Source organism: Camelus bactrianus, chromosome 9 (genome assembly GCF_048773025.1).
Source record: "Camelus bactrianus isolate YW-2024 breed Bactrian camel chromosome 9, ASM4877302v1, whole genome shotgun sequence".
NCBI lineage: Eukaryota > Metazoa > Chordata > Mammalia > Artiodactyla > Camelidae > Camelus > Camelus bactrianus.
The window spans coordinates 60535016-60550280 of record NC_133547.1 but is presented as its reverse complement, the minus strand read 5'-3'; the positions used below and the strand labels follow the sequence as shown (position 1 = coordinate 60550280).

At 32.4% G+C, this 15265-nt stretch overlaps 1 protein-coding gene across 13 annotated transcripts in view; it reads left to right on the top strand.

Annotated features, from left to right (window-relative positions):
- The window catches only part of NFAT5 (nuclear factor of activated T cells 5), a 114271-nt gene that overhangs the window by 75076 nt on the left and 23930 nt on the right, over positions 1–15265 (top strand). For all 13 annotated transcript variants that reach the window (XM_074370513.1, XM_074370512.1, XM_074370511.1 and 10 more), the window contains 3 exons: positions 317–489; positions 8935–9069; positions 9195–9247. In XM_074370513.1, the coding sequence (XP_074226614.1) occupies positions 317–489; positions 8935–9069; positions 9195–9247 (361 nt within the window). The remainder of the gene's footprint in view (positions 1–316; positions 490–8934; positions 9070–9194; positions 9248–15265) is intronic.

Below are 15265 nucleotides of genomic sequence, written 5' to 3'. Positions count from 1 at the left end.
TAATTTGCTTGATTTATTTTTTTAAAGCAAAAGTATTTCTTGTAAACCATTACTTATGTTTAGATTTTGAAATAGTGATTCTTGCTTCTGTACTATTTTTCCATTATTATTATAAATGAAAAGTTGACAGGACTAGGAATTAACGAATATTTAGAATTTATCCTTTTGTACTTTTTGAATTTGGAACTGTATGATTATATTACATGTTTAAAAATTAATAAGGAAGTAAATTATTTTTAAAAAGAAAACTTGTTTAAGAGTATTGCACTATTTATACAACAGAAAATATCAGTTAATGTAATTTTTTCTGTGTTAGGGTGGACTGCGTAGGGATATTGAAATTGAGGAATGCTGACGTTGAAGCCAGAATAGGGATTGCTGGTTCCAAGAAAAAAAGCACTCGTGCCAGATTGGTTTTTCGAGTTAATATCACAAGGAAAGATGGCTCCACTTTGACGCTGCAAACACCCTCTTCTCCTATTTTATGTAGTAAGTAAGAAAATATGGAGATGTTAAATATATGGAGGTTTTCTTCATTTTCTATTAATCTTTGAGACATCTCAGTTTCAGTTGTTTTACACACTCCAGCTTGTGAGCATTATTTGAAACATTCTTAAAGCTGTAGTCAAATTTTCCAGAGTAAACTAAAAGTGGGTAATTTCTAATAAAATTCAAAAGGTATGTCACATTTTGTAGTTTCTTATTATCATCCTATCGTAACTTAAAAAGTAATTTGAATAGTTTACCTGAAGTAAATTACAAAGCCAAAAGATTTTCACAGCATCTTTGTTGTGTAATAAATTGCTATGATCCTGTTTTGTGTTGGAACGTAAGAAACACTAAGATAAGCAGACCTTGGTAAATGTATAGCATTTGGAGTTCTGATTACAAATTAAAGTATTATAGCATAGTGGGAAATGAAACTCTTGTTTTACTAACTTTGACATAGAAAATAAATAATGTGTGTGTTTAAATTCTGTCATGTTGTATGTGCCTCACCATATAGTCCGGTTTCCCTGTAATGAGTATTATTACAAGTAATAGGAAAATTTTTCCTTTATATATCCCTTAAGAAAATTTTCATTAAGTGTAATTTTCTTTGACATGACTTCTGAATTCAAAAGATCAGAAGAAACTCCATTCAGTTGAATTTTCTGTTGGATTGTTATCGCTTTTTGACCATGGTACCGCTAGGACAGTAGCAGAACCTTTGTTATTTATTTGTGGCTTAGTTTTGCCAAATTATTCACTTTTTGTAAATCTCATTTTTCCCTTTCTTTTAATTACTCTCAGAAGTGATTATATCCATATGTTAGCTTAGCAAATACCCTAATTTTAAAAAGAAAGTAATAAATATCTTTTCTGGTCTCAAGAGAACACAATTGGATTTCTCTATTTTTCATTATTATGAAAATTTTGTTTTGATACTAGTTTTTTCTTTGGATTATTTCTGGGTAATGTTCAATTATACATATACTGCTTTTGAAGTTTGTAGATTCCATGTCCATTCTATTGTGTTCAGTTAGGGACAGAATAAGTTATTGGTAGATGGTATATTGAGTTCTAAAACTTTTCTAATTGAGGTGCTGAATTGCTATAATTCACAATGTGTCCCAACTTGAATATTATTAGGGTGGAGTTTCATTTTTAATGGGGCATGTGCAGTTCTTCTTTTACATGATCTAATACTTTGAGTATGACCATGGCCACTCTCTGAAGGCCAGATCCAGGAGATGCTCAATAATTCAGATCATACTGCCTTAGCAGAAACTGGGAAATGGTTGTCAACTCTGTTTGTTTGTTTCTTCTTTCATTAGTTCATCCATTTCTTTAGTTTCTAGTTCATTGAAGTATATATACTTTATATATACTTATATTAAGGTATAAGTTATAAGTATATCCAGCTAAAGATGATAGAAAATAAAAATAAATAGAAAACATGATTTCTGAGATTTTTTTCATCTGTAAGTATTACTGTTATTTGTTAATTATCACCACTAATGGTAATTTATGGCCACATTGCAAAAAAATGTATCTATGTCCGGGGTGGATATGATATTCCTAAGAAGCAGCAGCATACAGTGGAAGGCTTATATATTTAATAATAAAAGTTACCATATTTTGAACTCTGGATGATAAGCTGGGGATTTTGTTAACCATTTTATAATCATTGTATCATTTAACCCTCACCATCACCTTTTATCCTACAGTTGATGAAACTGAGACTTAGGTTAAATAGCTTCCTCAAGGTCACATAGCTAGTAAATAGTAAGACCAGGACTAAAAGTCTCTTCTTTTTAGTTACTATGCAATATTGCTGCCACAATCATTTAAAATTACAGTGCTGAAACCAAGGTTGAATGATTCATTTTATTCTAGCCATAGCCTCTGGCTGGCTGGGATTATGGTTATAGTAAGAAATTATGTTAGAAAACTGTTTTCTCTACCTATAAGATTTATGTTATGTAATTTAGACTTTTTGTGAATTTAGAAAGTAGATGTCAGTTTATATTAGGGGACTTTACTTAAATACCTATATTGTCCCACTTACTTTTGTAGATATCACTTATTATGGAGATATAGGATATATATTTTTATTCCTTTAGTTTAGTGTTGGGTACTTGCCATCTGCTTAGAGAAACTGAATTAGATAAACATGAGCTGTATTTTCTTTTAAAGGCAGAAGTACCTTTGCAGTAATGGTTCCCATACCTCTTTTTGAAAAAAAAAATCTAAAATAATCATTAATTTGTAATTAAGTTTGCATGATAGTTTCATATTTGTTTCTTATTATTTTCATAGAATTTCATGCAAACTGATTTTTTCTTAAAACAGTATAATTAGCTTAAATATTTATTAATTTCTATGAGTATCAGTTAGATCTAATCATTTAGGCAGGAGTATGCAGATCACACCTCTTAATGGGTGAATGATTTGACTTTTAAAAAACTCAGTCTTTGTAATGAATGTCATCATTCTTTGTTCAAAATGTAATTTTACTTAATCTTAATGGGTTCTCATTAATTACACCACCCAGAAGTCTGTAGGTTGGTGAGACAATCCTGCTTTACTGTTTAACTGGCAACAAAATGAAATATTTTAAAGTTTTTATTACTTTTTAATTTTTTTGCTAAATATTAGATTAGATGAATGGGAAAAGACATTAACTTTAATACTACTTTTCATAGTAATCCCTTGTCTCTATATTATACTCTGTGGTTTATAAAGTGCTTTCATGTTTTGTTGAGGTTTTAGGAAGTTAATGTTCCTTTTGTAATTGGAGTTAGACACATAGGAATTAGAGAAATTGAGGTGAAAATACCAACTTTACTACTGATAAAACTGTTAGAAAAAGGACTGTCTTCTTTAGTCTATAGTAGAATCAATCTATCCACCCAGTCAAAGCAGCCCTTCATAATTGCGGGCTCTTACCAGCCAGCAGCAGTCTAATACTTCTGCTTTGTGTAGATAGGCAGATGTAGAGGGTGGAGGGAAGAAGACTGGGCTAATCGTCCCCAAGCTCTGCTTACAATTCTTCAGTAGTTAAGACTTTCCTCCTCTGTAGTATTACTATAGTGGAGTTTCCCATTAGTAATTATGCTACATTATCCCATTTGATCCTGACACCAACTCTGCGATTTTAACAGAATAGAAATGAATTGGTTTTACTTTTTATATAACAAGAGAGAGCAGAAATCTTGTTAGTTCAAGATTGGACATGGCAGATGAAAGGGACATCTGATTTTATTCGTCCATTGTTTAGAACTGATATCTACAATAGAATATGGGAAGTAGGGTATTGGCATATAGGCATTTAATTGGTTATTTTAAATTTACATACAATCAGTCATGCTTTCTGTCCTGTAGAAGACAGTTTCTTTTTTCTTTTGTAATAGTTTATATTATATTATAGTATAGCATATATTATATATTATATATTAATATTATATTAACTACTATAAAGATGTAATTTGCATACCTATAATTCAGCCTTTTAAAGTGTAAAACTGAGTGGTTTTTATTATATTTAGAAAGTTGTATAACCATCATTATTACCTATTTTAGAACATTTTTATTACCACCTCAAAAAGAAATCGTGTACTATCACTATTAATAGGCATTCTCAATTCCCCTGTCACCTCAGTCCCTGGAAACCACTATTTTGCTTTCTGTCTCTGGATTTGCCTACTTTGGACATTTCGTATAAATAAAATCATACAATGTATGGCCTTTTTGTCTGACGTCTTTTGTTTAGCATGTTTTCAAGGTCCATCAACATTATAGCATGTGTCAGTATTTCATTCCTTTTGATAACTGAATGATATTCCATTGTTTGTATATACCACACTTTGTCCATTCATCCATTGATGGACATTTGGGTTGTTTCCATATTTTGTTTGTTGTGAACAATGCTGCTGTGAACACATGGGTACAAGTTTTTGTGTGGACATATGTTTTCAATTCTCCTGGACATATGCTTGGAGTGGAATTGTTGGATCATATGGTAGACAGTTTCTTGTTTAACATTTCTCTTAAATCCATCTTGTGACTCGTAGATAGTTAAAAAAAATTTTTTTCTCTATACTTCTACTCCCTGTTTTAACATCATTTTTTGGAAAATATTGAAGGGAACTGAATTCTTTGTTTTAATTTCATCATTTTGTGTCTGTTACTCAGTCATTTTGACTTACTTTTAAAAAACAAAATGTGATATACCACTTAAAATTTTTCATATTCATGTGATCAGTCAGTAGATTTTGGCAGACAATAAATTTGTTCAGATGAGTTTTTTTTTTCTAAGCAATTGTGCTTATTGGGGCTACAATTTAGTTCACAGAAACAGTACTGTATTCTAACAAAATGGTACCTTATTGCCATTTAGTCGGTTATACAAAATAAACAATGCTTCTGAATCCTGGCTATTTGTTAAGAGTGGTGCATTAAAAAAAAAAAAAAAAAAGACATGCCACTTAATCAGAATCTCCAAAGGTGGATCTTGGGAATGTTTCAGGAAAGCTTAATAGTTAATTTAATGGGTTATTACAATGTACCCAGCTTGGGAAATAAAGACATGATAGCTTAAGGAGCTTACAGCCTAGCAGGCTAGAGGGGAAACAGACAAGTAAACTTCCTATTATATTATATTATAAAGTGATATAAAGGCTACAGTAGATGCATGAATAAGGTAGAGTGGGAACATAGGAGAGAACAACATCAAATCCAGACTGCTTGGAGATGGTAAAACTTGTGCTGTGTCTTGAAGGACAAATAGAAGTAAGCCAGGCAGAATGGGGTTTACATGTAGATCATTCTGGACAGAGGGAGCAGTGTATAAATATACTCCATAAAAGGGTTTGCTTCTTTAGAGGTATTAAAAAAGAGTTTAATGTGATTGGAACAAAGAGATACCTATGAAGAAGTGGTAAGATTTGAGGCTAGTAGAGCTGGGCAAGATCTCTTTTGTGACGAGATTCTGTGTTGAGCTAAAGAATTTGTATTTTCTCATGACCTCTTTGGAGAGCCTGGGACTTGAACTTAGGCCCTGGAATGGGAGTTCTGAGGAGAGAGGAGAAGTAAATAGTATAATAATACACAGTGAAACAAAGGACTCCCAAATATTTTTATTAAAAAATTTGGAAATGAGAATGTTTTTTCTATTGTGAGTTTCTGGTTTGTGTTTATTTCTGTGAATATAACTTTTTTGGCAGGTTTGAGCAGCTGGAGTAGAATGAGAGGTAAAAAGGAAATAGATTAATAAGAAGGGTTAGATTTGGAATGGGAGGTAGAAGGAAACAGGAAAATGAGAGGGAGGTTAAAAAAAAAAAAAAGGGAAGTGGGGCCAAAAGGTGCTAGAGGTAGAAGGGAGGAGAGGAAACAGATACTTGATCTTCCATCTAGAGACACTCCATGGAAAGAAAGCCTAATGCCAGAATTCAGGTTGACCTTGTGACCTTAGGGAAAAAGTCCTGCTTCTATGTGTTGGTTTAACAGTGGCCATTTGGATCCGTTTGTCTTTTTGTTTGTTTGTTTCTAAAGGGATAGGAGAATCATTCTATTTTACGTTCTTGACATCTTTAGACTTCTCCAGACATTATATATATATAAATGCTTTTTGTTTTGGTATGTTATATTATTTGGTTATACTAGATCAAATTAAGAATGTCAGTTTTCATAATTTTCAGTACCTACCCTTCTAGAGTAATTTTTTAATATGGCAGTGTTAATCATGGCTTTCTTAAATAAAATGTATAAAAGATTTTATCTTACTAATTCTTATTGTAATAAATCTTGCTGAATTTAACAAGTTGCTACTTTCCTAATCTCTAGCTATACCACAACTTTTTAGAGAAAGGGTAATATCATTGAGTAAACTTTCCTTCTCTTCACAGGCATTAAAATGCCTTACTAAAGTTGAAATACTTGCTTTGTTATTTTTCAGTATTCAAATATTCATTAATTTTTTCAGCTTTATTTTTGAGACTGCTCTTTGAATAGCATCTAAAAGTGAATTATTGTTTTTTTAATACCAGAAAGGTGACTGCTTTTTTTGTCATAATTTTTTAAAGCAATATGATCACTTTTAAGAGTCAGCTTACTAATTACTTAAAGATAAAAATAAAACAGTCAGTTCTGAAATAATCCCAACTTTAATTCTGTTTAGTATGGCATCTGTCCTGTTAGGTAACCATTGAACTTTTTAATAGAAAAGACCTTTAAAGTTCAAAAGTATTATCTTGAAAAATAATAGACTAGTTCTATAAATACAAATATATAGAAGATAAATACATATTGTACCTTCAGAGAGGCCTCATTTGGCCACCATATGCCATTAATACATAAAAGGAAAAAAATGAGATTGGGAAAAAAAGTTTTGATAATCATGAGTGAAGTGGAATTTCCCTATAGTATTTGAAAATGGGAGGAAAAGGGTATAGACTGTCCATTCATTTTGTTGATACAATATATTCATATAGTCTTATACTTATTTTATAATCAAAATAAAATTTATCATATTTATCTTGAATGTCCTTTAGAAACAAATATGTAGTTCCAGTGTTACTCCAAAATTTTTTGTTAGTTCAGTTAATTCTTTATTTTAAAAGGGTATGTAATTGCCAGTGTACCACCAATAAGTATTTCCATTCTGTTCACACGTTAACCCTATGGGTTCTAGACAGTGTATGTGTATATATCTTCACAATTTCTTTTAAATTCTCAGACATAGCTGAAAATATTACTTGTCATTTACATACTTAATTAGGATAAGACACTTGTTTGTGTCAATAAGTGAGGTTAAATAGTGCTACAGTAACAGAAAACCAAAAAAAAAAAAATCTCAGTGGCTTACACAACAAAGTTTTACTTTCCCCCCTCGTTTTATAATGTGTTGGCTGCAGTTTAGAAGCAGGTCCATTTCCTTCACTCTGGAATCCAGGCTGAAGAAGCTGCCCTTTTCTGGGATATTGCCATTTTTGGAGTAGAGAAAAATGGATATGATGGAATCACGTGGGGCTCTTAAACAGAACTTTTGCTTGGGACAGACATATTACTTCAGTTCGTATTTCATTGTATGAACAAGTCACATGGCCAGTCCTGATGTGAGTGGAGCAAGAATGACGTGAATGGAGCAAGAGACTTCCCAAAAGGAAGGGCCTAGGGAAAGAGGGGCAGTAAATATTTTAATAGGAATAATTTCCCACATTACATTCTTGTAAAGATAATATTAATTATTAATTATGTAAGTATCTAAGGAGAAAAAAACCTAAACTTTCCCTAAAGTTTAATGGAATATCTCATTAATTTTTCAAATTCATGAATTATACAGCTGTATTTAAGTTTACTTTTGCAGTATGTATATTGTAAGGATTTCACTGAAATAGCAAATAATGTAATCTGTGTCAAGGTACTTAATCTTAGGGGAACAATTTTTTTAGTACCTATAAGGTATTTATTTGCATTAACCAGTAAGTACCCCAGGGATTATTTTCGTGGAAAACTAGACCTTCGATGTCAATAAGGAAGAATATTTCTGGAACCAGGTGTATTGGGGAAACTGTATACTATACCCACTTCTTGGTATTTACAGTGTACATCAGAATGTGAAATGCTTAGAAAAATCCTTGTGTTCATTTAGCTTTGCTTAACTCAAAAATTCCCAGATTTAATTGACTTTGGAACCTGTTTTACTAAGCACTACTTATTGAAGTTTAAGGAAGTCATGGCATGAGGAAGTTGGTAGGACAATTATAAATTATTTATTAGATCTAGCTTCTCAATACTTGTCAACCTCTTTGTTAATTTTAGTAGTGGTTAGTCAGTCTTTGTAATTGAAAAACAAGTACATTTTATTTTTAACCTTAGGGTATCCTAATTCAGGGAGATACGCTGGTAAAAAGAATTATTCTGAATTGGATTCATCTGTTTTCAGGTGTTCTTTTGGTTTGGGGCCTCTGAGTCCTTCCTGGGTTTTGATCCTTGAAGAAGCTCTCATTACCAACCACCCAGAGATTCACATTATCTCAGAAGTCTTATAATGGTGTAGCATAGCTGACATTTTTAAGGTTAGGATTGTGAGACAAACTTGTTTTTAAATTGAATTTTTTAAAAATATTGAGACAAAAAACATGACCAAGTTCGTATTTTATAACTTTTTTATTCATGTAATGAGAAAATAAAAATGATATACAATAAATTAAAACATTATCTTAGACATTAGTCTGTCCCTTAAAATTTTTATGAGTTATTAAAAATTAATATGGACTTTTCTGGTTTTTTCTTTACTTTCTCTTAAGGTAAAATTTAAGTTGCAGAATAAAAGAAATCAAATTCAGGGGTCAACAAAGACAACTTATAGAATTGGATAATTGAGAGTTAATTTAGGTAAGAAGTAAATGTTGGTGGTTCTTTTTATGGAATGCTTATATATACCCACAGCTCAGCCAGCGGGAGTGCCAGAAATATTAAAGAAAAGCTTACATAGCTGTTCGGTGAAAGGAGAGGAAGAAGTATTTTTAATCGGCAAGAACTTTCTAAAAGGAACTAAAGTTATTTTCCAAGAAAATGTTTCTGGTAAGTAGGCATAATACTGCCTTAGAGATTGTTGCATGTTTCACTTTATTATAAAGATATAGTCATAACTACAAAGTACAAAAATTTTCAAAATTTTATTAAGTTACTGTCTTTATTTCAATCAGATGAAAATTCTTGGAAGTCAGAAGCAGAAATCGACATGGAATTATTTCATCAGGTATAATTTAAACCTCTTATAATTTATTATTTATTCTTTGAGAAATTCAGTTTTGTTCCAAAATTTTTCTGAATCAACAGATTAAATTTCTCATTTATATGGGGTTGATGTAAATCATTCAAAGTTTCTTCCTTGGGTTTCTTTACCTGAAATAGAATTACTTGAATTGAGGCTAGCAAGGACAGTTCTTTATTTGAAAAAGTTATGGGCATTAGCAAACTACAGTTGTTAATAAAGGAAACATTTCTTTTCTAGTATTTATTTGCTCTGAGGATTTGGATTATCTTAATCTACTATTTGGTTAAATCAAAGGGAAACTTATTTATTGAGTACCTGCTGAGTACTAAGTACTAAGGTGTTTTATGTTTGTTAGTTACTCTTTTGCATTCAGGCACACTATTTGTTACACTTATATTAAAGAGTCTGTATTTTAGGACCTGACTATGTATTGTTTCTCGAATAACAAGGGAAAAAGAGCTTGAAAACAAGGATAAAGAATAGACTTAAGAATTAGTATGTAGAGCATCTAGGACCAAACTCATAGAAGTTGAAACTAACAAAAGAGAAGGACAAACTTATAAGTAAATCAGACAGAAGGCATATGCAGAAGAGTAACATAGATATAGTTCATAGAGAAGAAAGAAGAAGGAACAAACTAATGTGTGTAGTACATAAACCCTAAAATTTAGCATTAAATGCTGATGAGAATAGAAAAGAGCACATGAGAGCAAGCAGAGAAATGGAAGTGGCAAAAGTTGGAGAATCTATAGCCAATTTATCAAAAAAGTTTGTTAATTCCTTTGTGGTTTAAAAAATTTAATTAAAAAGTTTTAAACTGTATATATCTAATATATTGCCTAACTCAAAGCTAAGGGTATAGTGCTCCTTAAGACTGCCCTCACTTCAGACACCAGCCATAACTTCAGGGATCTTCTGGCCATTCTCACTTTTGAACAGTTCCCTTCAAATTCAAGGGTTCCCACTCACCCCTCAGATTTGCTAGAACAATTCACAGAATTTAAGAAAACACTATACTTAACAGTTTCAGATTTATTATAATGAAAGGACACAAATCAGAACCAGCCAAAGGTAGACACATAGAACAAGGTCTCGGACGGTCCTGAAGGTGTAATTTCCTCTCCTAAAAGATGCCTTACCTTCTCAAAACATCGACATGTGCCAGCATACCCAGTATTGCCAGTCAGGAAGCTAATCCAGACTACTGGTCTTTGGAGTTTTTATTTGGGATGGATTATATACTGCCTGTGTAGCTAACCTTTAGTCTCCAGTTCCACCAGAGATTGGAACTGATATAACATGTTTCAAAAGTCCCCCTCATAAATCACTTAGTTAGACTGTTCAGTGGCCAAAACCCTTAAACAAACAAAGATACTTCTATCAGACAGGACATACGAGGGGCCTAGAGATCACCTACCAGTAGCCAAGGGAAAAGGCTAGACCTCACTTTGAGTTAAATTAATTCCTCACTATATAGTATCATGTAAAGTGGAATTTCCTATATACCTAGACAGATACTATGTAGAAAGTTTCCCTCTAGCCTTATGCTACTATATGCTGTTAGAGATAGTGGGACTCAGCAGCCATTCCTTTGCACATTTACCATTGGACAGTCTCTGCTGGACTAGGTTTAACTGAAGTTCTAGTACCTGCTTTTTCACTAACAGTCTGTGTTTATCTATGTAAATCAAGTTGCTCTTGTGCCCCAGTTTTCTAATCTATAAAATAAGCTCTTTTACTAGATTATTTGAGGCTCCTTCTAACTCTGACATTTTATGATTTCTTATATAACTTGTTGATCAGACTATGCCTGCTCCCCATGAACAAACAGTGGCTTTCTCTGGAGGACTCCTAGAGGTTTGGGCCAGTGTATTATGACTCTTCTGTGTTCCTCATGATATTAAGAATTTAATGGATACTAATGAAAAACTTGTTGGTTCTTTTTATCACTTTGAAGAAAAAGAGGAATCTCTGGGGTCTGAGGTTCTTTTTGAGGGCACTTCAAACCCTAATTTCATCCAGGTTCTTATATGCCTGTAGTTTTGGTCCTGACCAAAGTTTAATTTATCCATGTTAGACTTTTGTGTGCCCTGAACATGTTTTATTTTTTGATAAGTTGGTTAGATTGATATAAACTCCTTTGCTAGTAATATTTTATTACAATTGGTATTCTTTACCTTATCCTGTGGTGCAGTTTTATAGATAAGAAAAATTGTTTTGGAGACTGAGAGGCTTGCCTTATAAATTATATAAAATACTAATGAAATAGCCCCAACAAATTATAGTCTTAACTTTCTGCTTCATATAGAACTTAATATTAAGTCTTTGTTTCGTCCTCCTCCTCACTCCCCCTTTCCTTCTTTCTCTCTCCTTCCTTTTTTACTTTTTTCTTTACCTTTGAGGCGTGGGGTAGTTATATTTTTTAAACACATTTTTCAGGGCATTTATGCCAGCTACAATAGATTAAAGAAGAATAATCATAAAAATAACCCATGTAGTGGAATGGAAAGGAATTATGTCCTAATTTGGTGGCTATATCTAGAGGTCCTGGGGTTTTTGCAAGCAAGTATGTAAACAAACTAAATCATAATATGATCTTTCATTAATTCTGTGGTTCTGCTGTCCATTAACAGAAATTGATCTTTTTCAGAGAACGCTTTCTGTCTTTTTTTTCTAAGGGGCTTTCTGGAAAAGTGTTTTAAAGTGAAATTAGAGCTGAGATATATAAAGAGTCAATCCTAGAAACTATATTAAAGAAAAAAACCACAAAAAGTTTTGGAGTGAAGTGTGATCAGAAAGTACATTGAAAGTAAAGAAATTTTGAGTGTGGCCAATAAAGAAATAACAGGCCTATAAAGAAAAGTTGAAAGGGCCTCTACAATAACTGAAAATGACCAGAATACGGTATAGTAGGAAAGACCCCTTAAAGATAACTGCAAATTATAGTTAAGAATAATTGTAATAGCATTCATTTGAATCCCAGAAATCAACTCATCAGTTATTAAACTTTTTCTATTACATAAAAATTAAGATTAACAAAGCGTGGGAAAATAGTCTTTATTTAATATTTGGCTGTTCTAGTCAAGGCCATAATATATCTCGTGCTCATGTATGTCAAATTTGATAAGCACATGGTCATATCTACTGCCATTTTAACAACTTTAGATGAATTCCATAGGACCTTAATTCCCTATTAAACATATGTAAAAGATAGACTTAAAAGATCTCTCTCCCTCCTCTCTCTTTCTCTCTCTTACATAGAATATGAATTTTTTCTCATGTATATGAATTTTTTAAAAGATAAGTTGGTTTTGAAAGAAAGCAGGAGAGTTTAATACCTTTAAATGTGGAGATGATTTTAAAAGGAAAGAAACTAAAAACATATATTAGAAACTAAGAAGTGGTCTATAATTCAATTTAAATACAACTTGTTTTACAAAACATGAAATAAACATCAGTATATCAAAAATAGAAAATTGTATAGATTATTATTTCTCAACCCTTAGTCTTCTGGGTCCTTTCTATTGCATTTTTTAGAGTGTAAGAATAGAAAAAAAGGTGGAGCTTTGGGGAAGATGGAATTTTCAGTATAATTATGGAAAGAAAGTTCTTGGAAGAAATGCCCAAAAAAGAGCCTCAGAATTTGTGGGATCAACTAGACTAAACAAAGGCTTGAGATCAAGTTTAGAGGTTATATATTTTCAAACTGGTTTTATTAGGAACTTTGTTTTATGTGTCTCCAGTTATTTTTATATATATATCCTAAATTGCAAAATGAATGTGGCAGTGATAAATTATCTTTCTTTCTTAGGAGAGTGAAAAGTATCTAGCACCATTGCTTGTAAGCTCTGGAAAAGAATATCTGCTAGGAAAGAGAAAATTGTTATTTTGAGCCCAAGCAGATTTTTATAAGAAATTAAAAGTCACATATTCTTCACTTTTTACCCCAAAGAGCATTCTACCTACTGCAGAGGCCACCCAATCTTTTTTATGTTTTGTCTGTATGAACTCTTAGCTCAGTGATAGTTAATTGCTCTTAATTTTTGAAAGTAGTACTTAAAAACAACTTACTGTTCACCACTCACAATTTACTTAGTTTTTAATTCAAATCGCTTGCAGAATTTCTAGATTTGGATTGAGGAAGTATGAAGAATTAGTATGAAAATAGGCTCATTTGGTTTTAAAAAGATTTCAAATTAGATTTGCTTGCATATGCTCTTCAAAGCAAGTGGAGTAAAAGTTTTGTTTGTTTGTTGGTTGGTTGGTTTTGGGAGGAGGTGTAATTAGTTTTACTTATCTATTTTTAGAGGAGGTACTGGGGATTGAACCTAGGACCTTGTGAATGCTAAGCATATGCTCTACCACCTGAGCTATACTCTCCCCATAAAATTTTTTTTTTAATAAAATATGCATCTGACTTTTAGACACAAATTCTGTTACTAATTACCAAGAAATACATTTTTATTCAGAAAAGTAATTTCAATAATTGAGTTTACCAAATAATTTTAAGACCAGGAAGATACTTCACAAGTCCTTTTATTTAATCATCTCTTTTCCTGTAGGTAGGACTGCTTTATGATGTAGTTGCAGTGTTTAAACAAAAGAGGAAAAATGAGGGTGCACAAGATTTAAAAAAAACTCTGTTTCTTAGAATTGAAATCAGTGCAAGTACATTTTTTGATGGCCTCATGTGCAATTGAGTATATGCTTTCAGATTTCTGCCCCCAATACCTGTGGATGTACACACATTTATTTATACATGGTTTTTCCACCTAACTTTTAGAAGTGTGATTTTTTTTTTTTTTTTGAGATGGCTAACTGGGCTCAGGAAGCATTCTATTAATGCCATAAATAAGAAGCTCTTTTAAAATTTATAATGTGACTGTTTGGGGGAGTATTTATAAGACAGCTTAGAAACAAATGAAGTGCTCAAAAATTCAAGCCTTGACCTTGGCCTCATTTGTCACATGTTCTTTTCAGTTTTTCAACTGAGTTAGCCAGCTACCATAGTCATCAAACTCACTTCATCCTCAGCTGTCAGCATTGGCCTCCTGCATATCATACTCAGTACAGAATCATAATCACTACCCTTCCTTGATGCTCTCTCCCATTACTATAATATACTAGGGAAGAAGAGAACAAGTCAAATATGGTTCACGGTATCTTCTAAGAAGGTAGAGTCCCACTGAGTGAGTGCTGGTGAAACATTTATGAACTCTTCCCTTTTCTTAAAAGGATGCTTTCTACCACCGTTCTCACAAAAAATAACTTTAATTTACTGTAGTTTGGGTAAACTGAACCCTATTGACTTCAAATGAGAAAGTGGTTAGGAAGCAGTTACTGTGTTGCAAAGTACATCCTACTGTTACGGTTGTACAAAACATATGGTAACTGATATTGTGCTTGGTGGGCGTATTTTTTTCTTCAAAATTTTTTCATTCTTTTTTCACCAAGTTTTTTGAGTATATTTTGTGCAAGATGCTTAACAGTGGAGATAAAAAGAACAAAGCATCTAGGTTCTCATGGAGCTTACATTCTTGTGATTGGAGAGGGACAAAAAACAAGCAAATAATAGTAATTTCAGGTGGTGATAAGTGTCATTGTAGACATAAACAAGATTTTTTGATCAGATGGGAGAGGGATGCTGCTTTAAATAGGATGGTCAGAGAAGGCTTCTCTGAGGAGATGACATTTGAATGAGACCTGAAAATGGGTAAGGAACTAGCTATTTGAAGATGTGAAGGGGTGGGTATTCTAGTGGGAGAGAACAGCAGGTTGAAAAGGCTCTGAGGTGGAAATGAATTTATTGTGTTAAAAAAAAATGGACTGAGAAGGCCAGTGTGGCTGGAGTGTAACAAGCTAGGGAAGAATGGCAATGAGATAAAGTTGACAGGGCAGAGACCTTGTGAGCCATTGTAAAACACTGATATTTTACCTTAAAAGCAATTTTAAGATTAATGTCCTGATGCCTGTGAACCTGAACTTTAAAATAATACATTT